At 36.1% G+C, this 25444-nt stretch overlaps 1 protein-coding gene across 1 annotated transcript in view; it reads left to right on the forward strand.

The window, feature by feature from the left end:
• mTor (serine/threonine-protein kinase Tor) overlaps positions 1 to 25444 on the forward strand; it is a 704297-nt gene that overhangs the window by 263733 nt on the left and 415120 nt on the right. The window contains exons 22-23 of the mRNA XM_090387576.1: positions 12609 to 12695; positions 23356 to 23523. Coding sequence (XP_090243702.1) covers positions 12609 to 12695; positions 23356 to 23523 — 255 coding nt within the window. The remainder of the gene's footprint in view (positions 1 to 12608; positions 12696 to 23355; positions 23524 to 25444) is intronic.

Consider the following 25444-nt stretch of genomic DNA (forward strand, 5'->3'; position numbering starts at 1 on the left):
GATACAACACCTGATAGATGTTTTGCAGCTGAAATATCAGAAAATATTTTACCCTGGCCAAGATTTTGTCATTGACGAAACTCTTATTCCTTGGTGGGGCAGGCTGATATTCCAACAATATATACCAAATAAAGTGCACAAATATGGAATCAAGCTGTTCAAATTATGTTCCACTGAAGGATATACCTGGTCAAGCAAGATCTATTCAGGTAAATCTGAAAATTATATAAAATCTGTAGGTTTAGCTGCAAAGGTCTGCGAAGAGTTTTCACAAGGACTTCTAAATGAAGGTCACACCTTGTACATAGACAATTTTTATACCAGCTACCATCTGGCATTATCATTTCTTCATCAGAAAACTCACGTTGTTGGTACATTACGAACGAGTAAAAAATTTATGCCCAAAGAAATCATGTACTCAATGCTAAATAAAGGGGAGATGATTGCCAAGGAAGAAAAAAATGGAATTATTGTTCCAAAGTGGTGAGATGCTCGAGATGTGAGACTGCTAATAACAAAGCATGCCCCAGAAATGATTGTTGGACTCTCCACCAGTAAAGCAAGACGGAAGGAAGCCAAACAAAAACCACTTCCTATTTTAGTGTATAATAAGGTGCTAGATCTGTCAGATCAAATGGGTTCGTATGCCACAACGCTAAGAAAGTGGGTAAAGTGGTACCGAAAATTAGCGATAGAATATATACTTGGAATATCAGTTGTCAATGCATACATGGTATACAAGAGTGCTACGTGAAAAAAAAAAAAATAAAAAAAAAAATAAGCAGCTTTCAGGGTGAGTTAGTTATGGATTTGCTAAATATAGAATGGAAAGAGAAATGTGAAAAGCCAAATTGTGGTAACACTCATATACCAACGACAAAATTCGATGCAAACAACCATAAATCTTCATAATTTTGTAATTATAAAATTCGTAATAATAAAGAATTTTTAAATAATGACCGATTACTCACTTTTTTTTTTCCATTGCACCATGCAAATTTCATCACGTGTATCACCAGAGGCCACTCTTTTCAAAAATAATGTTAATTTCCAACAATCATCAGTGCTATACAGCCAATGCAGCTCCCACTGAAACAGTGGGTGTTAGTTTTTCAGGCACTGCATTGGACATTATATGTGTCCAATGCAGTGCCTGAAAAACGTAATGGTGCCAGGCATATATGGCCAACGCGGCAGTCAACGTGTTAAAAGATTCCTCCTGTGAATGTAGATGCGAAATACCTATTGTTTATCAGCGACCCGAGCGGAATCATCAACAGTTAAATCATTCATATCTAGTGGACCAGTGGGATTCATCCTCTTCCTTCTGGTTTCTGTAAGTAAAGAAGTCTTTGCTGTTTGTCTTTGCATTCTTTGCCAGGGACTCTCAGTCTGTTTTCGCTTGCCTAAACTCCTTCACGAACTGCAGATGAGTTTGTTTACTATAGATAGCTGTATCACATGATAATTTATGCATCCCAGGCATTTTCTTCCCTGCCACAAGTCTCATCAGTTTATTTACATTCATTTAAGTCTAAGTCTTGACCAGTATTTCTTAGTTGGTATAAAAAGCCTAGTAGCTTTTATGATTACATCCTCGAATGCTTCCCATTTAGAAGGATATACCTGGTTGAGCAAGATCTATTCAGGTTCTTGTTGCTCCCTGTAGCCTCGCTAGTGGAGACTGACACTAAATTGTCAATCATTGCAATGGCATCTTCTTTGATCTTGCCTAAAGGATCTTTGGGAGCGTTATTTAGCCACAGCAAAATGGGCACGTGTGGACTACCACGATATTGAAATTATGTGTGCTTGAAAAAAATTGACCAAATGGGATATAATGTTTGGACTGCAATATCTTCATTATTACATCCACAATCTTCTTGAAATAAATTGCACAAGTTACAGTGTCTTCATTGACTAGCAACGTGGCCTTCATGCTTCTGCATGAAATCCATGTTGCTCGCATCGTCATCACTAAAATCGCATCCATTATTCTGTAACTTGTACAATAGCTGGAAAGCAAATGTGGCCAACCGATTTCATTGACACTCAGAGCCAAGAACAGTGCAGGTTTACCAAGTTGTGTAATCATAGCATTTTGTTTAGTTTATACATACACCTGTTCTTTTTTTTAGCTACCCTAACACAACCCATGTGTTTACTTGTACCCCAATGATTCCCAGCAGTCTCTGAAATATCCTGCATCTTATTTCCCAGGCTGCAGCTCATTCCAATAGAAGCAGTGCAAGAATCACTTTCACCTCTGCCAGTGGCTACTGTTAATCTATTAGTCCTTGTGTCCCCCCAATCTAGCAGTTTTCCGACCCACCTAACACTGCCTCGATAGCATCAGCAAACATTCTTGCACCCTTTCTATTTAAGCGTATCCCATCCCTGTAGAAACAGTCTCTCCTGTTAACAAGTACAGACCTACCTTGAGCCTTGCACAATCTTTCCAGGGCCGAATTGATCGACAGGGCTCTCATCATATACTCCCTCCTATCTTGTCTGGGCAGAATTGCAGACACTTTCAAATTCAACCCTAATTCACGGCTTTTTTTCAACAGTGACCTGTACTTGTTAAGAAATTACGCCGGTCTCCTACACTAATGATATTAAGAGCCAACATGTACAACTATATCACCTTTTGTGCCCTTAAATTCCTGTATATCATTGACAATACACCATGAGCTACTCTTGCAGACAGTCTGCACTGCTCAGAAAACTTCATATCTGCCTGCACAATTACCCCCAGAGTCCTTTTCATTCTCTACCACTGTCAGTGTAGTAAGACAGAGTTGATACGTTATTGTAGGATTACTGCTTCCCATATGCAGTACTTTACATTTCTCAATGTTAAACTTCAGTTGCTACTACTCAGCCCACCTGCTCAACTTATCTCGATCCTGTTGCAGCAGTGTACTGCCGTTAGTGTCATTAACAACCCTGCTGACCTTCATATCGTCTGGAAACTTTGACATTAATCCTGATATACCTTCATCGATATCATTAATAAATACACAAAACAACAATGGGCCCAGCAATGAAACCTGGAGGACTCCACTAATATCATTAGTCCTTGAAGAGCAGTGTCCATTGATTACCACTCTCTGTCTTCCACTCAACCATCCCTTTATCCATAGCAACAATTTGCCTCCAGTGCCACACTGCTCCAATTTGTGCAGCAGTCTTCCATGTGCAACTGTAACAAAAGCCTTTCTAAGATTCAAATATATGATATCAAAATTATTCTTTGCATCCAGTTCCTTTTTGTGATTACATCATAGTATCCAATCAAATTGGTCAGACAAGACTTCCCCTTAACAAACCCACATTGTGTCCGAGCTATAACTGAAGTCTTGTCTAGATGATACTGCAATGCATCTTTAACCAGTGCCTACATTAATTTCCCTGGAACAGAAGTTAAACTAAAAACTAACAGTTCTGTAATTACCTGTGTCTCCCTTTGATCCTCCTTTGTGGATTGGGGTCACATTTGCACATCTCCAGTTCATGGGTACCTCCCCTGAGTCCAAAGAAGCTCTCATAATTATGGCTAAGGGTTTGCTTACTTCCTTTGCTGCCTCCTTTAATATAACTGGATAGATCCCATCCACCCCGGGTGCCTTTTTTATGTTTATATTCAACAATTTCTCCTCCACTTTCCTCTCAGTTATTACAAAATCATCTAGCTCACTGCCAGAGTTTAACTCACCTCTGGCATTCCCCTCCCTGAATAACTCTTCATGGGTTGAATGTAGATGCAAAATACTCATTTAGTTTGTTAGCCACCTGAGCAGGATCATCATCAGTTGAACCATCAATATCCAGTGGGCCCATCTGATTCATTCCTTTCCTTCTAGAGCTTACATAGTAAAGAACTCTTTTCTGTTTTTCTTTGCATCCCTTGCCAAAGATTTCTCATAATCTGCCTTTGCCTGACTAATCTCCTTTGTGACTTGGTTACAGACCAGTTTATATCTATCATAGGCTTCCATGTCACCCATTAATTTATATGTATCCCATGCATTTTTCTTCTCTGCCACATGTCTCATTAATTGATCTGACATGCATTTAGGCCTAAACCTTGAACAATATTTCTTAGTTGGTATATAAAGCCTAGGAGCTTCCAAAATTAACTCTTTGAATGCCTCCTGTTTTGAATTTGCTGTTGGTAACATCATCAGTTGGTCCCACTGTATAGAATTTAAATACTGTCTCAGACCACTGTAAAACCCTTCACTTTACCCCTGACAGTAGTTACCTCTTTGAGGAAATCTCACTTCAGCACACTGTGATCACTGCCACCTAATGGTTCCTTTATCTGAAGATTCTTAATGCATGAAGAATCACTAATGATAATCAGATCAAGAGTATTACTCCCTCTAGTTGCCTCCTGAACATGCTGATGTAGAAAACACTCATCCAATAAATCCACAAAAGCCTTGCTAGTGTGTGAGTGACCGACCCACAAATTCCAGTCAATATCTGGGAAATTAAAATCTCCCATTATAAGACTCTCTGATTTACTGGCTCACTCTATTTCCATGTACAGTTTCTTATTATACTCATCAGAGTCATTAGGCTTATAACACACTCCTACTCCCAATTTTGATCTCTCAATGCTTATGTCACACCAAACTGACTCGGAACTGCACTGTCCAGCGATGTTGACTGGCTTCACTTCCTTGGATTTTGTGTGTTTCTTAACTAATAGCATAACCCCTCCTCCCTTCCTGTCCCGTATATTCTTCCTGTACACATTGTACTTCCCAAATTCCAGTACTGCATTCCTTATATCTGTGTGACACCACGTCTCTGATATCCCAACAGTGTCTTCCTTTGATGCTTTGAACAGTACCTGAAATTCATCAAATTTATTTATCAAACTCCTAACATTGGTGTATATGCAAGTATACATGCACCTCTAACACAACTTATGTGTATACTTGTACTGCAATGATCCCCAGCAGTCTCTGAAGTACCCTGCATCTTGTTTTCCAGGGTGCTGCTCATTCCAATAGAAGCAGTGCAAGGATCACTTTCACCTTTGCCAGCAGCTGCTGTTAATCTATTAGTCCTTGTACCCCCCCCCTCAAGCCAGCAGTTCTCCAACCCACCTAACACTGCCTCGATAGCATCAGCAAACATTCCTGCACCACCTCTGTCCAAGTGCATCCCATCCCTGTAGAAGCAGTCTCTCCTGCCAACAAGCACAGACCACTCTGAAAAAAACTCCACCCACCGAGCCCTGCACAATCTCTCCAGAGCCGAACTGATCGACAAGGCTCTCATCATATACTCCCTCCTGTCATGTCCAAGCAGAATTGCAAACGCTTTCAAATTCAACCTCAATTCACAGCTTTTTTTTCAACATTGACCTGCACCTGTCAAGCAATTCCACCGGTCTCCCACTCTTAACATAAAACATCTTTTATGCATACAGGGTACACACAATTTTTTTTTTTTTTATTGAGATACTTGTTTTTGTTTAAAGAAATACTTGTCAATGTTAACAAGTATCTCCTTCTTCTCAGCCTTCAACCCATATGTAGGCACTCCTCTACTTATGTAAAACTCATAGATATGTACAAAGCACAAAGCTTTTGCTATATTTGGTTATAAGAATCAATTTTGAATGCCTTTGTGATATTTTTCTAAAGCAAATTTCTGGAGGTCACTACAATAAAACAATTTGCAGTTTCAGGTTTATTGGGCTTTTCTGTTGGTGCAATCTATTAAAAATGGGTAGTAAACTCGATCTTATTGCATTTGCGATGACACCGATAGCTGGAATTCTGTGGAATTTTATGTTATTGTGGTGAAATGTGTTTCCCCTTCACTGAAATCTTCAGTCATATAAAAAACATAAATAAATTTTCAGAATCTTTTCTTCATTCCTATTTTTTGAGCTTTGTAAAGTTGTTGCTCCATATCTCGCTTGCACGTATCACGTTAGTTGAAATTTGTGCATTCTGTGTTCTTTGCTATTGATTGCTTATTTTCTTACTGTTTTAAATTTTACGACCAAAAAAAATAATAATAAATGTCAGTGAACAGAAAAATCAATTAGTTACACTATTAACTAAGACTGAAATATGTTAAGGGTTTTAGCCTCATGCTGCGAGATATTTAGACAACGTACAAGTTAGTGCAAATGCATCATATATTGGTATGTAGCTAAACTCTGAATTAGCAAAAATATGCAAAAGCGGCATCGTTTAAGTTATATCTCATATTGTGAATACCTTCACAATGAGTTTCCATGATATTGCACTACTTTGAATAAGTAACACCTCACCAAAGGAGAAGAGTTACTTATTCTCAGCAGATACCACCAACCAGACGGCACCGTTTCAGGGCTACTTGGCCCTTCTTCGGTGGGTGGGTAGGTAGGTAGGTAGGTACCCCAGTGATGCAGTGATGACAATACAGTTATGAAGTATAACTCCACAATATGAGAGATGCCTGATGGTGTATAATATAAATTAAGACTGAAATATGTTAAGGGCTTTAGCCTCATGCTGCAAGATATTTAGACAATGTACAAGTTAGTGCGAATGCATCATATTAGTACGCAGATAAACTCTGAATTAGCAAAAAAATGCAAAAGCGGTATCGTTTAAGTTATATCACATATTGTGAATACCTTCACAACAAGTTGCCATGATATTGCATTACTTCGAATAAGTAACGTTTCACTAAAGGAGAAGACTGTTGTTACTTATTCTCAGCAGATACCACCACCACCCAGACGGCACCGTTTCAGGACTGTTTGGCCTTTCTTCGGTGGGTGGATGGGTTTACCAAGCATCAACTGCTACCTGCTCTGATCTATACTGACTCCCTTAATGCAGTAGCAGCTTTACAGAACAGCAAATATTTCTCAAATTCCTTGATTCAGCATATCAAAAAAACAACTTGGAGTTTTGCATAAAGCAAGAAAACAAGTGTCTATCTGTTAGATTCCCAGCCATGCTGGAATCCCAGGAAATAATCATGCAGACCAAGCCGCAAAAAATCCAGATCTTAATATACAAGATAACTTTCAGTTTGTACCATTTACAGATTATAGGGATGTATTTCGTACCAAATATACTTCCATCTGGAAACAACTTTGGAGGGACCAATCGTGCAATAAACTTCTCAGAATAAAAAAAGATCTATATTTGTGGCGATCTAGCTCATGTACAAATAGACAGGAGGAAGTTATATTAACAAGACTGCACATTGGGCATACCTCCCTCACTCACAAACAAGTACTTTTAAGAGAAGTTGTCTGTCAGATACAACTTACGGTAAAGCACATCCTGATTTGATTGTCCATCCTATTCAGCCGTTCGAACCACATCATTCCAATCATTAGCAAACTTGCAAGCTCCTCTAAACCTCTCTCATGTACTTGGTGACAAAGCAAACCTAAGTGAGCTCTTTATATATATTAAACATCTAGGAATAATAAATACACTCTGATATATCCATCCTAAATCATTAAAATGAACCTAATGACGCTGACAGACACATATTGGCCACAGTTGCCCTTGTGTCGTGAAACTTTCATACCAACAACAACCTCACCCACTGAACAATTTTGGCGTCTCCGTAGCCAGGTGGGAAGGAGCAGCAGTGCATACCACACGCTTCTTGATTAGACCGGGGTTCGAGCCCGTCACCACCAAATATGGAGGATGCGGAAAGGTCAAGGAATGACCACCGCATATTCCGGAGCAATATGGCCTTAGTTGCTAATGCTCCTAAAAACCAAACAACAACAACAACTGAACAATTTTCTCCTTTGGTGAAGCGTTACTTATTCGAAGTAGTGCAATATCATGGCAACTTGTGAAAGTATTCACAATATGAGATATTACTAATATGATGCTGCTTTTGCATATTTTTGCTAATTCAGAGTTTAGCTGCATACTAATATGATGCATTTGCACTAACTAGTACATTGTCTAAATATCTCGTGGCATGAGGCTAAAGCCCTTAACATATTTCAGTCTTAATTTATATTATACTTCATAACTGTTTTGTCATCATTGCATCACTGGACTACCTACCCACCCACCCACCGAAGAAGGGCCAAATAGCCCTGAAACAGTGCCGTCTAGGTGGTGGTGGTATCCACTGAGAATAAGTAACAACAGTCTTCTCCTTTGGTGAAGCATTACTTATTCGAAGTAGTGCAATATCATGGCAACTCATTGTGAAGGTATTCACAATATGAGATATAACTTAAACGATGCCGCTTTTGCATATTTTTGCTAATTCAGAATTTAGCTGCATACTAATATGATGTGTTTGCACTAACTTGTACGTTGTCTAAATATTTCACAGCATGAGGCTAAAGCCCTTAACATATTTCAGTCTTAATTTATATTATACACCATCAGACATCTCATATTGTGGAGTTATACTTTATAACTGTTTTGTTATCATTGCATCACTGGGGTACCTACCCACCCACCGAAGAAGGGGCAAGTAGCCCTGAAACGGTGCCGTATGGGTGGTGCTATCCATTGAGAATAAGTAACAACAGGCTTCTCCTTTGGTGAAGCATTACTTATTCAAAGTAGTGCAATATCATGGTGACTCGTTGTGAAGGTATTCACAATATGAGATATAACTTAAATGATGCCGCTTTTGCATATTTTTGCTAATAAAGAGTTTAGCTGCGTACTAATATGATGCGTTTGCACTAACTTGTACGTTGACATGTACGTAAGCGTAAATTTATTTTTATTTTGCTAACCCGTGGGAAATATTCTTCCAATTTTCACGTATCATATTAGTTAATTTATTTTAATCATGTTAATTGGTAAGGCAATAAAAATGTAAATCTGTGCTATATATCTTTACTTTTATAGCCTGTGTATAATATTCCTCCTATTTTCGCTTATTAGAATCTCCGTTAAATAGAATTAAAATTCAATTCGTAAACGTGATCACAATGACTGGTTCTTACTGCATATCGTATGGCGAACGGTATTTTATTTTGGAGAGTCCATCGTAAAGTGATTTCATCATAGATTAAATTAAATTACATATCGCATTTAGATTAAATTAGTTTTGAATAAATACTGTAGTCTACATTATTATTCACTGTATGTTTTTTCAGCCTCATTTAACAAATTGTAAAATGCTGTACATGATGAAGTTTATTGGGAGTTATAATCTTGGTGTGATGTACTGTACTGTACATGTATTTTCTATCTACAAGATCGAGGTTGGACTTACGTACAAAACAGGCTTATGTACATGAAAAAAAAAAAAACGATTAAGTACATAAGTCGAGGAGTGCCTGTACGCGGTACCAAGTATTATAGGTTCTAATACCATTCATGTTTCTGCAAAATGGATCCTCCTGAACTGGTCAAATTATTTGTTCTCTGTATAGCAAATTGATAAATAAAGTTATTATTACATATTTATGTAAAAATAAGAATAAAGTTGAGTTACATAAAACTGAATTTTCTTTTCAGAAAACCCAGTGTTCATATATATACCCCTATATATATATATATATATATATATATATATGAAGTTATGTAGAAGCATATGAGGAATAGAAATAGAAAAAGAGTATCAGAACAGATTAATGCCATCACATTATTGATTGAACATTACATCAGTCTGTATATAACCGTAATTTTTTGTAAATATAATACCAACTGGATAAATTGAAGAATTTAGAATATAAGTATTAGGAGTGAAAACTATACCCATTAGGTTGAAGGGCCAAGTATTTAGGTAACCTAAGTTGGACTTCTTTGTTGTACCCTATAAATAAACACACAGAATATAATAAAATAAAATGGATACGTTGAATGGAACATTAACTAGGGCTAGCTCCACTCAGTATATCCTATCAATAATTAGCTGAGGCTATCTGTTACTGTTTGCCATTTGTCAGTTTTTCTATGTTCAAATATACTGAGAATTTGCTGGGAATATATTATTATTATCAATTTAGTTTAATTACGTTAATATACATTAAATCTAGCAGAAAACTGGCAGAATAACCGCTAACCTGACAGATAGCAGTGAAAATTAATAATAAAAATAATGGAAGTGAATCAAGATTAATAAATGTGAGTACCAACTATTTATTTTTGTAGTGAAAAGGAAAGGCTTATGCCTAAAATTAAGGCATAGAGGAATAAGGATAGTAATAGACCTCAATCTCCCTTGAATTGCTCTAATAGATTTTGAGGTATAAAAATTTAGAGTTAGCAAGCAGAAAGCAAAAGCATAGAAACAGCATATTATATAGATACTTGGGATTTACTGTGGTGTAACTGCCCGACCTTTTAGTTAAGGATTCTGGTATTATAGTATGTAGTGATATTTGATGTAAATTAGAAGAAATTTTAGAATTGCCTCATAAATCTGATAATGATTAGAAAAATTACCTGATATATCCAATAATGATTAGAAAAATTACCTGATATATTAGAAGTTTTACAAATAAATTAAACATAAGAATAGAAGTATTATGAATAAGATATAAAATAAAGTAATGAATAGAAAATACCTGATATAATCGAAATTATATAGATAACATAAAAATATTAAAATATAGAAGCTCCTTAGGAAATTATAAGAATAAATCTGCATTTATGTGTTTATTTATAGGGTACAACAAAGAAGTCCAACTTAGGTTACCTAAATACTTGGCCCTTTGACCTAATGGGTATAGTTTTTGCCCCTAATACTTATATTCTAAATTCTCCAATTTATCCAGTTGGTATTATGTTTACAAAAAATTAAGGTTATATATATAATACAAGTTTGCAGACCCCTATATATATATATATATATATATATAGGGGTCTGCAAACTTTTTTTTTTTTTTTTTTTTAATTTTTGAAAGGGGCTGTAGATCTCAGTAGTTTGTGGACCACTGAATTAAGATATTCAGTTCCCATTTTTGCACATATTTTATTCCAAAATCATTTTAAGGATTTTTTTTTTTAATAATTTAAGCAATCTGGTATAATCTCAAACTGGTGAAGTCTCTGGTTCAAAAAGTTTACATATGGCCTCCACTCCTGAGTAGATTATTATCAGTAATACTGTCATTATTAATACTATCAAAAAAAAAAAAAAAAAAAAATGGAGACTACAAAATACACTGAAAGAACAGAATTTGTGGTATATCTGGTTCCTGGGCAACGGGCTGGTGTCGCCCCTCTCGTTAGTAGACGAATCCACCACTTGGGAGGTATGTAGGTTCACTACATTCACTTAGATGGTAATTTGATGTCAGTTTTGATAAACATCATGAGTTAACCGATTTTGAAAGAGGGATGATATTGGGTGCCTGATGCATGGGTTACTCTATTGTGGAGATGGTACAGAAATTGCACTATTCCCATTCGACAGTATCAAGAGTGTATCAGGAATACACCATTTCCAGAATAACTTCTCATTGCGGACAGCGCTGTGGGTGGAGAAAGGTGGTGGATGAATGTGGCCGTCAACGGCTGTCTCGCATTGTTTCAGCCAACTGGAGAGTGACACTGGCACAAATAACTGCCAACTTCAATGCAGGAGGTGCCAGAAATGTCTCCACCAAGACCATCAGGCAATCATTAGCCGCAATAGGTTATGGGAGCCACTGCCGCCCCACCAGAGTCCCATTGCTAACACCACGACAAGGACTCAACGGTTCAACCGGGCAAAAAAACATCAGCACTGGACCCTGGATGATTGGAAACTGGTCTCCTGGTTCGATGAATCTGTTTCCAGTTATTTCGAGTGGGTGGGAGGGTGTGTATCTGGCAGAAACCACCCGATGCTATGCACCCATCATATCAACAAGGAACTGTTCAGGCAGGTGGATGGTTGGTAATGATCTGTGGTGTGTATTCAACTGGCACACATTGGGACCTCTGGTACATCTAGATGCATCTCTGAACTGTCCAGGTTACATGTCCATCCTTGCAGACCATCTGCATCCCTTCATGGTCATCGTGCACTCACAGGGCAATAGACTCTTCCAGCAGGACAGTGTACATCTCCACAGAACCATGGTGACTAGAACATGGTTTGAAGAGCATTCCGCAGATTTTACCACAATGGAATGGCCTCCCATTCACCGGACATGAACCCTGTGGGAGCATCTTTGGGATGCTGTGGAAAGGTCCATTCAAGCTTTGGATTGTCCACCCAGGAATGCGACAGAATTATGGACAGCGGTGCAGCAAGCATAGAAATACCAGTGGAACGCTTTCGTGAACTAGTGGACTCAATGCCTCGCTGTGTGACTGCCCTTATCTGGGCGAAAGGTGGGCCTACCTGTTACTAGGTAGGTATCCCATGATTTCTGTCCACTCAGTGTACACAGTGAAATGGGGTTAGGTAAGTGAAGCATCACTTTTTTTTTTTGTTTATGTATAGAAAACACAAGAAAAGTCAAATACTAAACAAGTATATATTTTTGCTAATAGTTGTAAGGTCGTAGTTAATTTTGAAAAATAAGATTTATTTAAGACTTGTTACAAGAGCTAAAATTTTGTTTTCATATAAGAGAAAAATGATTTTCCATTGCATTTGGTTACAAAGATGTAGTTTTTATTTTATTTTTTTCCCCTTTTTAGTTCCTCTTCAGATCGCTGTGTCAGATAATCAACATTGTGAAACAGCATATCAGAAATTATCTTGATGATATATTTGCTCTGTTAAAGGTACTTAACATATGATGTCTGTCATAGTTCATGTATTGGTATCATTTTATATTACAAATTTAAATTCTGTGTTTTATGTACAAAAGTGCTGCTTTCTGTTAATTATTTTAATGTCCTGTTTACATGTTTTATATAGACAAATTTTTCACAATATAAAAGTCATCTTTTAAATTATGATAGCGCTGAAATTTGTCTTAATCATGCAGGCAATAAAATTATGCTAAGCATGCTTATTGCAATGCCACTATGACTTGAAAAAATTTTTTTAAAAGCAAATAATTGTGAGAATTAACAATTTACAAGTGAAGAAATCATACAAAATCTGCTGATGCTGGTTTTGTGATTGAAAATTAAACAGTTTTGGACAATATCAGCATACATTGAGCATACAATTAATATTTTCTATGCTGCTTAATGGCATTGGAATCTAATCAGAAATAAAACGTGTATATGTTTCAAAAATTAAAAAAAAAAAAAAAAAAAAAAATTAAAAGTTCTTCAAGGTATGTTGGGAGTTGCTTTTGGACAATTTCTTCAGTGTTGCCTTCAATGTATTTACAGTTGCCACCTACTAGTTACTTTTCACATGTTTTTTATAGGTATTGTGGTTTGAATAAAAAATCAGTTAGGCAAGTTGAGATTGGATGTCCTTCACATCATTACATCAGTATTTGTAAATGTACATACTGATGTGGGATTAAATGTTAATCTTCCTTCACATTTATTGCAGAAGCATTAGCATATGTTCCCTTTACATTTATCAATTATCATCCAGTATGTTATACCAAGTGGGTGTACAGGTTATTTTGATAGTTCAAATGAATGCTTCTGTACGGTCACCCTCCAATTCACTATTTTCCTCTGAGTTACCCTATTTCCTGATAAATCTGTAGTCCTTGCCAAGAACCTAGCCAACTTTTATCTATCTACTTTATTCAACAAACCCTCTTTCTTGTAATTCCTGCTTGACACCATTGATCTATCTTCCTTTTCATCTGCCTCTAAGCCTAGTACCATTCATTTTTGCTTTCAGTGTATGTTTAGCCAAACTCTCATCCTATCTGTATGCTCATACCATCTTAAGTTTTGCTTCAGTTACCTTTGAATTGTATATTTTCGCTCCAATTTTTTTTCTCATTTCCATTGCTTCCATCTGTCAGGTCAGTTTATTTTTAGTTAAACTTTTATTTTATTTTTGATTTTTGCTCAATTCATTTATTATTATTAGTTTTTAAATTTAGCTTTTAGCTCCAGAGGTTAAAACAAAAATAAAATTGTATTATGAATAGCTAATTTTGTATTTCGACTAATTTCTTTTTGCTCCAGACGAATTTAACTTTTGCTCTGATTAATTTAATTTTGTTATTCATTTCCTTCTCTAATCTTCCATCTTAATTTATGAAGATGGAAGATTAGACAAAGATTGGACAAATTGAAAAAACCTTCCTTTTTTTTCTAGAGTAAAATTTTTAATTATTATTTAGCTGCAGTTCTCCAGTATTCACCCTTTAGTTTTTGTGATACCTACTGTTCTGATCACACAAAAAACTAGTTCTGCAAATTGCACTTCTGTACCATTTAAGTTTCTCTCATTGATGATACCCATCTTGGTACAAATGTGTATCAAGATAGGTTGTTGCTCTTTTGCCATAAAACAGTCACAATGACAACATCACACATTTGTGTAGTAATGTTATCTAATGCTATGTTTTATTTCACCATATATCACCACATATTCACCATATATCACCACATGTTCACCATATATCAGCACATATATTTGGATGTCTCTTTTGTCTGTCTGTTCAGTCTCTGATTCAAAATAAATAACCAGAGTTTATGTATATATACATATATATTTTTAACGTACTTTAATGATAATATTTGTTGGGCAGTAAACAATCATTCTGCATTTGTGCTGCAGAATGATAATCAGGAATGCTGTATGTATATGAGGTACCTTTGTGCAGTCATATGGACACCCACTACTCCCCCCCCCCCCAAAAAAAAGAGAATAAGTAATTCTGGACAGGTATTTTAATATATTTGGTAATGATCAATGAGCATATAACAAAATACATTTTGGAATTTAAAAAAAAAAAAAAAGAAGAAGAAGAAGAAGAACTACAGTATATTCTAATAATACACCAACAAAGTCTTATGAGAATGTTCATCATTCTGTTTCTTATATTTACAGTTGAAAACAAATTTTTGATGATATTGATGGGGTGGTAACTTTTTAGTGATGTTTATAGTAAAGTATAAACAAATTTGAGAATAATAATTTTTGTTTTTAATTTTTATTTATTTTAATCTTTCAAATTTGTAAACTATTAAATTCCAGATGGACCTTTGATTAGGTGACTTTGTGTAGTACGCAACCTCTGCACCCAATGTGATGGCTCTAATGATATTAGTGCTTTAACTACTAACAGAAATTTTAATTACCATTGATGCTTTGACAGAAAGAACAAAAATTTGATTCTTTATTTCAAACATAGTTCTGATCCTGTTATATGTGTTCAGTGTTAATTGAAGAGTGAGAGAGAGAGAATTTCTCCATAGAGATACACACAACTTTTTGAGAACCTTAGACTGAACAAGTTGCAGCTGAGTTTTGCATAAAAGGAAGTGTGTAAAAAAAAAAAAAAAAAAAAAAAGGTTAAAACTCTGTTAGAAAATTATCAACAGAGACAGAAATGTTAGTTGGATAAGTATCAGAGAATCTGGCAGATGGTCTCTCATTGTTCATACATTCCAAATTATTCAGAATTTTCAACTGTAAAGAATTTCTCAAATTCCCACATTAATTTTTTTATTTTCAAATATAATATAACTTTTAGCTGCCATGCTAATTTAAACTATGAACACATTGCTCTTTTATAAATGTATTGCTAGGCCTTCGTAGCCAAGTGATCAGGAGTGGGAGTGCAGCAGCACACGCTCTTTGAGTAGACCGGGGTTCAAACCCCTGACTGCTAAATATGGTCGATCTGCCAACCCACACTAGACCACTGTGGCAGATTATGGTCCATTTCCCTCAACATGAATCATTGAGGAGGCTTCAATCCTGCAGTGAGTTGATAATGGCTGTAGTTTACCTTTTTTTTTGATATAGAATTGTACTTACCTATTTAAAAGTTTGTCTCTTAGAAGAATTAAAAGTGGCACTAATTTTTGAAAATTCCATTTGAAAGTATATTTCTTTCTACACTTTCTTTCTTTCATAGCTACACTTGTGTAGAAGAAATATGGCTTTACTTCAGAAATAGTTGTATTTAAAAGTGATATTATTAGTATTAATAGTGGCAAGTGAGTCAAGAAAGCAAGCTTATACAGCATCAGCCAAAAAAAAAGAGCCAACACTTCCCCATATCACCTGTCCACCCCTTATAACAGTTTGTCTAGTTCTTCCTTGAATTTATTCACACTATCCACCTATACTACACCATATGAGATTTTTGCTCCAACAATTGACCACCCACTGGCTGAAGGCAAATTTTTGCACAATCTACTCTGTGGAAATCTACCCTGTATTTCAAGTTTCTTTTTTGAATGTTCACTAAGTACAAAAGTTGCCATTCCCACTGCACATAGCTTATTTAGGGTTCAGCAATTGTGTGAGCTTCTTCTGCAAGTGAATACGGTAAATTATCCTGTAGGAAGCCTTGGTAGCATTTTCGCCATCAGTTTTTGAACTTTTCCCCCTAATGCTCTGCTAGTTTGTTAATGCCTCAAGCTTATGCCTGGGAAAACTTATATCTTTGCCCTTATATTCAGGGTGATTAGTATCATGATGTCTACGAAGTTTGGCAAGTAACATAGAACCATTTGATAACACTTTGTTGCACAAGATGCGTAGGGCATGAGGAGCAGGTTTGCCACCTGTATATGCAAACCCTAGAGACAAATAGGAATCATTGTACTTCCGTTTTTTACTACTCTCTGTAGTTTTAGAACTGCTGATACTAGATCGTGACGTAAAACATTGAGATTCACTTACAACATCGGTTACACTTGTACATACTTGATTGTACAAGTTTTACTTAATCTACCTCTTTTTAGCCACTGGTTCTTGATAAATAAAAAACAAATTAACGTTAAATGTTACTGCACTTAATTTCACTGACCTTACTGTAGCTAATCAAAATAACTATTTCACTTCCCTTGTTATTATTATTATTATTAGTCATATGGTGCAAGGAATCCTGAGGCTTATGCTGCACCAGCCAAAAAAAAAATTTTTCTGAATTACCCCGAGAGAGAGAGAGAGAGAGAGAGAGAGAGAGAGAGAGAGAGAGAGAGAGAGAGAGAGAGAGATTCACCAAGGAAAAGAAGAATGATGATATCCAGCTCAGGACCCTGGGTGTGCCAAGCCCATACTCACCAGATGTGAGCCCCTGGGGTTAGTATTATGTTAATGATATATGAACTATAACTAAACTGAATTGGTGATACATGGTTGTGGAAGTCACAGCTAGAGATCACTAAAATCTGTAGCAGGTGCAACAGCGCAAGTTTGTTAATTTAACGCACACATTTTTCTTTCTGCATCCACATGGAACATATTTTGTAATCAGACAGCTACGAATATATATCAGTAGTATACGTAACAATGCATTGGGTGATTTGGCCTAAATTAAACTGATTGTTGCTTGCTTCGTGGGTACAGGGTTTTTTTAAATAGATATTTTAACAGGAATGCAAAATAAATATATTGCACGACTGTTAGCCAGTTAAAGAAGTTTTGTAATTTTTTTTAACAAAACATTATTCCTTTAATTAAAAAATAAGTAAAATTCAAAGTAGCCGTTACAGAAATGTATCCACTGATCCCTAGGGATCTGTGTTTGGGTACCACTGCTCTAACTTGTGCTACAGGTGCAGATGTAATCCATATTGTTCATATCATTGAAACCAAAATACACCGATGGTCTTTTTTTTTTTTTTTTTTTTTTTATTTTTTCACTAACAATGTAAAATACATGATTTCCCAACACAGTTGTACATCTTTCTTTAAGTCACCATATGTATGCATTCAATATTGGAGGAAATAACAACAAATGAGCTTCAGAGAAAAAATACTTTCATGTTGGAGGAGTAAAAAAAAAAATAAATAAGTTATTGGGGTATGTTTGTTTGTTATTTGGTTTTTAAGAACATTAGCAACTAAGGCCATATTGCTCCGGGGATATGCGGTGGTCATTCCCTGAACTTTCAGCAAAATCCATATTTGGTGGTCATGGGCTCGAACCCAGGTCTAATCAAGAAACGTGTGCTACGCACTGCTGTTCCTGCCCACTTGGTTACGGAGGCGCCTTGGGGTATGTGAAATGCACTATCCTATCATTAATATCTGGACATTTGCAAATCTGCAAATAACCTTTACATACAGGAAAACTAATAATGTGAACTGAAACCTTTAGCCTTTATGAGAGCCTCTAATCTCCATTGGCAGCTATAAGATATAAGATTATATCTGCCATATAATCCTATGGCAGATATAAGATAGTCTGTAATCAAGTCACAAAGGAGGTTAGGCAGGCGAAGGCAGATTACGAGAAATCTTTGGCAAAAGATGCTAAGAAAAACAGCAAGGATTTCTTTCCTTATATAAACTCTAAAAGGAAGAGGATGAATCAGATTGGTCCACTTGATATCGATGGTTCGACTGTTGATGATTCTGCTCAGATAGCAAACAAACTGAATGAGTATTTTGCATCTACATTCACACATGAGGAGTTATTAAGGATTGAAAATGCCAGAAGTTTATCAAATTGTAGCAGAGTGCTTAATGATTTTGTAATAACTGAGAGCAAAGTGGAGGAGAAATTGTTGAAGTTAAACGTAAGAAAGGCACCTGGGGTGGATGGGATCTATCCAGTTATATTAAAAGAGGCGGCAAAGGAACTAAGCAAACCCTTAGCCATAATTATGAGAGCATCCTTGGCAGTCCCCACGGACTGGATATGTGCAAGTGTACCCCCAATTCATAAAGGGGGTTCAAAAGGTGACATAACTTGTATTCCAGGAAAAATAATGGAATCACTGGTTAAAGAAGCATTGCTGGATCATCTAGATAAGATTGCAGTAATAGTTAAGACACAGCATGGGTTTGTTAAAGGGAGGTCTTATCTGACCAATTTGATTGGATACTATGATGTGGTCACAAAGGAACTGAATACCAAAAACAATTTTGATATCATATACATGGATTTCAGGAAAGCTTTTGATACTGTTGCATATGGAAGACTGCTGTACAAATTGCAGAGATATGGCATTAAGGGTAAGTTGCTAGAATGGATAAAAGGATGGTTGAGTGAGAGAAGACAGAGGATGGTAATCAATGGGCACTGCTCTTCGTGGACTAATGTTATTAGTGGAGTCCCACAGGGTTCGTTGTTGGGTCCAGTGTTGTTTTGTATATTTATCAATGATATTGATGATGTTATATCAGGCTTAGTGTTGAAGTTTGCAGATGATACAAAGGTTGGCTGAGTTGTTAATGACAGTAATGGCAGTGTGCTACTGCAACAGGATCTAGAAAATTTGTGAAGATAGGCTAAGAAGTGGCAACTGAAGTTTAACATTGACAAATTCAAAGTATTGTAAATGGGTAGAAGTAACCCCAAACGAACGTACTAACTGTGTGGTACTACACTTAAGGTGGTAGAAAATGAAAAAGACCTGGGAGTAATTGTGTAGTCAGATATGAAGTGTTCTGAACAATGCAGACAGGCTTCAAGAGCAGGTCATGGGGTTTTGTCAATGATATACAGCTAGCAGGGAAAAGGAGGTGATTGTCCCTCTGTATAAGGCAATGGTCAGGCCATGCTTGAGTACAGTAATACCCCGACTTACGCGAACTCAGAGTTACGCGGTTCTTGATTTTTTCGTTTGGCAACACTGCCGCCCACTATCTTCAAGGTCGTTTTTCATATGTTATCGATATACGGTGCGACGGTGGAGAATGAGAGCGAATGATGAACAAAATTCAACTTTGCTGCGCATGAGCTGCACACATATACAAGAATTTGTATTCCAACTGTCGTATTTATATGTGTGCATTCGAATTCGTGCTCAACTTCTGTCGGAAATTACATCGTTTTCACGAGAGAAATGGATCGCGTTGGTCGAGCCGTATACAGTCACTCCTCATATAACACGTGTTTACACTACACAAATTCGATCATACACTATGTATAAATACGGTAACTATATCTTATAATATAACACGAACCGAATTGGCTTATGCACGATTCGCCTTTGTGTTTACAAGAAATGGCAGCCGAACGCAGAATCATCCCAACCGAACGCAACACGATAGGAATGAAGAGAAGATTCAGAAAATGTTTTTTGTTTTTTTTTTAATATCAGTGAAGGGGAAACACATTTCACCATAATAACGTAAAAACCAACACAATTCCAGCTATCGGTATGCAATTAGATGGAGTTTACTACCAGTTTATAACAGATTCCACTAGCAGAAACGCGACTGGATTTTTATTGTTTTATGGTAGTAACCCCTAGAAATGTGAGCTGTTAATAGTGTATATCTGCCTTTTTGTTGTTGTTTATTCAGTTGCTACATGCACGCAGCTTTGTTTATGCGTATCAAGCGTGCCTCCTCGTTTTATAATTGTGCTTTATTCCCTAAAAATGAGTAAAATACTTAAAAGGTGTGAAAAGGAAGCGTACTGGTGAAGACACTGCAGATTCAGAGAGAAAAAGAAAAGCAATTATCGATAAACAGAGGCGGACTGGGTCAAAAATTCTTACCCGGGAAAATTTATAGTGGCCTCATACTATGGTTTATGGCCAAAATCACACCGGCTCACCGGGGTTTCCCTGGTAAGGCTTATGGCCAGTCCGCCTCTGTCGATAGAGAAAAAAATATGAAATTGTGAAACGCTTTGAGCGAAATGAAAGACCATGTGATATTGCATGTGCTACAGGCCTAAATGAGGCAACGACGAAAAGCACATGACAATTGCAAACTTGACAGATGGTCTCAGCTCAATTGAAAAGGGCTTAAAAATTTTAGAAAACATAGACTCCAACGAAGAATGCGTTATAGTTACAAAGCAAGGAATAAAAAAATTATTAGCTTGCTACGAAGAAATTCTGCGTGAAAAAAAGAAGGCACTGTGTCATCAGACGAATTTGTTAGATTTTATGAAGCCATCAACATCAAAATAACTTTTTTTACGTAAGTCATTTATTTTTTTAATACATATTTTGTATTAATATGTATAAAGAACTGCAATTTTATTAATATTTTTCTTCTAAACTAGTGTTTTTGTTAGTCCTTGGTCCCAATTAAACAAAATTTATATGTATTTATATGCAAAGTTGTACCCCGACTTACGCGAATTCAACTTAAGTGATTTTCGTCGGACCCACCTATCGCATAACTTCGGGGTATTACTGTACTGCATACAGGTCTGGAGGCCTCATTTTAGGAAGGATGTAGATTTGTTTGAACATGTACAGAGAAGGGTAACAAGATCGGTGAGGGAAATGAAGGGATCTTCTTACCAAGAGAGGCTTAAGTTCTATAAAAATTGCAGCGGCTAGAGACTAGGCAACTGCGAGGTGATCTGATTGAGGTGTATAAGGCCTTGAATGGGTTGAGCACGCTGAATTCTGATGGGATTCTACTACTTGTTCAGATTACAAACCTAAAAGGGCATAAATTCAAATTGAGGAAAGACAGCTATAGAATAGATGTGCAGAAATTTTCCTTTAGCCAGTGGGTGGTTAACTGCTGGAACAAACTTCCATCTGTCTTTGTGGAAGTTGATAGGCTAAATAAATTTAAGGAGGAACTGGACAAACATTTGGAGGGAATGGTTGAATGATTTTTTTTTTTTTTTTGGCTGATGCTACATAAGCTCATATGCTTGCTTTCTTTCATTACATGCCACAATTACTATTACTTCATGGACTTGACAGTCTAGATCAGCGATTCTCAAACTATCTTTGGTGAAGAGCCAGTTTCTTTTATTTCCAATCCGTTGCAGACTGATACTTTTGAAAAATACAATAAAAATGAATTCCTTTCGATTTTTGTACTTATCTTGTAGCAGACTGGTAACAAACAGTTCACAGACCGGCACCAGTCCGCAGACCACACTTTGAGTAGTACTGGTCTAGATGATCCCATAAAAGCTCTATTGGTTTTAAGTCAGGTGATTGGGATGGTCACACCATTATTTGCAATATCCCCTCCTGTTTTTTAGTTGCTAGAAAGTCCCTGCACAGTTTAGAGCTGTGCTTCAGGTCATTGTCTTGTAATATAAAATTTCTTCCGCCAAGTCGAAGTCCAGAGGATATTGCGTTATATTCAACAATGATTTTATAGCCTTTTTTCTTAAAATTCCTACAATTCTGATGATGTCACCCTCTTTAGAAAATCAGAAGCAACCTAGATCATGATGATGGAACCACCGTGCTTGACTGCAGGCACCATTTTTTTTTTCAGTTGACCGTCTCACATAAACTCTACGCTTGCATCTAAAAATTTCAGATTTGCTTTCATTCATCCAGAGTACATTTTTCCACTCTTCATTTGTCCAATATTGATGGCTTTTACCCCAAGCCAACTGTTTATTTCAATTTTCTGATTTTAATAAGGATTTCTGGACTGCTACACGACCACAAAGTCCTGCTTGGTCAAGACAAAGTTTTACAGTAGGTATAGACACGGGAGTTTCTCTGTTTCTATTGAGCTCAGCAGAGATGCAGTAAGTCTTTGATTGTATTTAGAAATCAGTGTTTTGGTCTTATTTTGTGCTTCCATTGTTGATGTGCAGTCATCCTAATCGATCATGGTTTGTCTCTTCTGCCAGTTTCCATGAATCATTGAATTGTACTTTATACTCCTTTAAGTGAAATACCTAGTTTTTTGTCAATACTTTCTTTCTTATGAAATAGTTTTCTTTATACAGAATTATAATAGCACTCGTTTTTTTCAACACTCAGTTCCTTATTTCTTTTCATGTTTATCATGAAATCACAAAACTTACATCATATACTCTTTCTGAATGATGAATGTTCAATTTTATAGGTTATAGCTCTTACTCCTCAATTTATATTATTGCAAAACACTCTAGAATAATCTACAATCTTCTATAATATTGAAACGATACTCCCACTTTCTAGAATATTCTAGAATCACCTACAATGTTTTACTGCTTTCAGGAATCTTCTACACCTTTTTAGAATATTCTTGAAAATTTTAGAAATTTTTAAAATATTCCAGTTTTTTTTTATTTTTATACATAATAAAAAATTGGTAAACAAGTTAGTCCTATTTTAATAAAAACTTTGAAAATTAAGAAAAATGAAACATGTTTCCAAACTTTTAACTTAGAGTGTATATGTGCATGCATGCAGAATTGTGTTTTTCTAATATATTTAAGTAAAGTATGGTGACATGGTTGGCTATTCCAGTCCTGTTGTATTAATCAATCCAAGAGCATAACTTGTACTTGTCTTTTATTTTATTTTATTATTCCAGGTTGGCTATTCCAGTCCTGTTGTATTAATCAATCCAAGAGCATAACTTGTACTTGTCTTTTATTTTTTTTTATTATTTTTTTAATTATCACACTGCATTTAGTCAAATAAAAATGGAATATTGTCATAATTTCTATAGGAATTTTGGACAGTTAACAGTCCTATGCAGAACACAATTATTCTTCTGGTGGAGCACATTGTAGTGGCCTTGGGAGCAGAATTCAAGATTTACTTGCCTCAACTTATACCACACTTTCTCCGAGTGTTTATGCATGATACAAGTCTTGATAAAAATGTTACAGCTAGGGTAAGTAATTGTGTTATACATTAAATATAAAAAAAAATATATTTTGATTATTTTGCTGTTGAGTACCTTTAGAACTTCCCTGTCATGGGGCTTAAACCAGCAAGGTGCAAAACATGGAATATGAGAACAATCCTTCACTCGAGCAGCATAGGCATTCATTGTGCACTGTCACAAAACTGACCAAAACACATTGCAATCAAAAAGACTACACACAGCATCAGGAATTCCCATCATTCCTTATCTTACATTCACTGTCAAACTTTGTGAGTTCTCTATCCCCATTACTTATACATAAACCCTTAGAAAATGCCACAGGTTCACCCAAAATGACAAGAAGTCTCAGATCTGGCAATTTGCTGGTCTAAACTGCAAGTCATAAACATTCTGTCACTGTTAAAGTTATCAATATTTGGTGATATACCCATACAAAATCACCACATGCAGCATTAAATACTTCCATAGTGGTAGCTGCAGATTGGGACCTGATGAACATCACAGAAGGTGAATTGGTCCAGGAACTGAAAACCCAAAAAAGTCGCACAACAAAATGTGTCATGATCAGGAAAAATTGTGTTACGTGGCACATCATCCTGATATTCTGTACACCTGACTTACCAGTGTTAAAATCAGCTATCTCAGCTGTTGAATATGACCTTACATGCCAAATCTGATCAGATGCTACAAGTGTCAAAAATATGGCGACCCCTTAACAGCTTATCGTGGAGATATAGTCTGACCAAACTGTGAGTCCAAAGCATATGTGCAAACACATTTAAGTGCCAAAATACTGCACTGTTCAAACTGCAAAGGCCAACATTTAGCCTGCTCCAAAGTCTGCTTTGCTGCTCTAGTCTGCAGCATGATTTTAGTCTAATTTAAAAATAACTTGCAAAACTAAGAAATTGAAAAGAATAATACTACACTAATTCCTTTTATTTGACAGTAGTACAAACTAAATTATTTTAGTTTATGTTATGTATTACGTGATAAAGTTACATTATAGAAATATTTGCATTGCTATAAATTTATAGTTTATAGGCCTAACAAAAACTCTTCTGATATTGATTATACTGCTACAAAACTATATAAAAAAACCTCAGAGTAGCACCTGTATCAGTATTATAACAGTGATGGCAGAATTCAACCATTCTTATATTGATATAACATAAGGGTGGCAGAAGTCATCTTTGGTTTTTAAGCAACTTCAAAAGTAATGAACAAATTCACCAACTTAATCATAGAAACACGCATAATAACCACATTATTAAATTTAAATCTACAAAAAGCAATCTTTAAGCTATAAAGGAAGTTCCACCTAGCAGTTCCGAAAAAGGCAAATTAATAGACATTTTCAAAGGTACATAAAATGTTTAAAGGAAGAGTTAAATGTTATTTTTTTTTTAACAGGAATCAAATTGCAGAAGCTTTGCCTTGGATTTGAAAATGGATACAGTAGACTGTCAAAATAACAGCATCCCAAATAATGGAACATTTGAGCTAACTGCACGTTGAGATCGGATGTTTACATACAGCGCAGATGTCTTGCAGTGCCAAAAAAGAAAATGGCAAGTCACGTGATTACTGTATTTGTTTACGTTCACTATTCTGAAAGTGAATTCTGTACTGATATCACAGATTATGCCACTGTTTTACATTTATTTTAAATTAAAAAAACCCTCACTATGGCTCCTAAAGTTAATAAACCAGCATTAAAGCTTAGTGACAAATTTGATATAATCCAAACTATTACATTAGGGTCACCAGGAAAGTTAATTCATATACTCATGTGTATTGTGTCTGTAAATTCCATGTGTTCTCTGGTCGATTTGCCTGTTTTGCTGGCCAAAGCCCCTATTTTATGGGGGGGGGAAACCTTGCCATCTATGCCTGAGACCAACTAATTCAGCCACAGAGTGAAAAA

The sequence above is a fragment of the Mastigoproctus giganteus genome, chromosome 13 (genome assembly GCF_048544385.1).
Source record: "Mastigoproctus giganteus isolate SK-2022 chromosome 13, ASM4854438v1, whole genome shotgun sequence".
In the NCBI taxonomy this organism is placed as follows: domain Eukaryota; kingdom Metazoa; phylum Arthropoda; class Arachnida; order Uropygi; family Thelyphonidae; genus Mastigoproctus; species Mastigoproctus giganteus.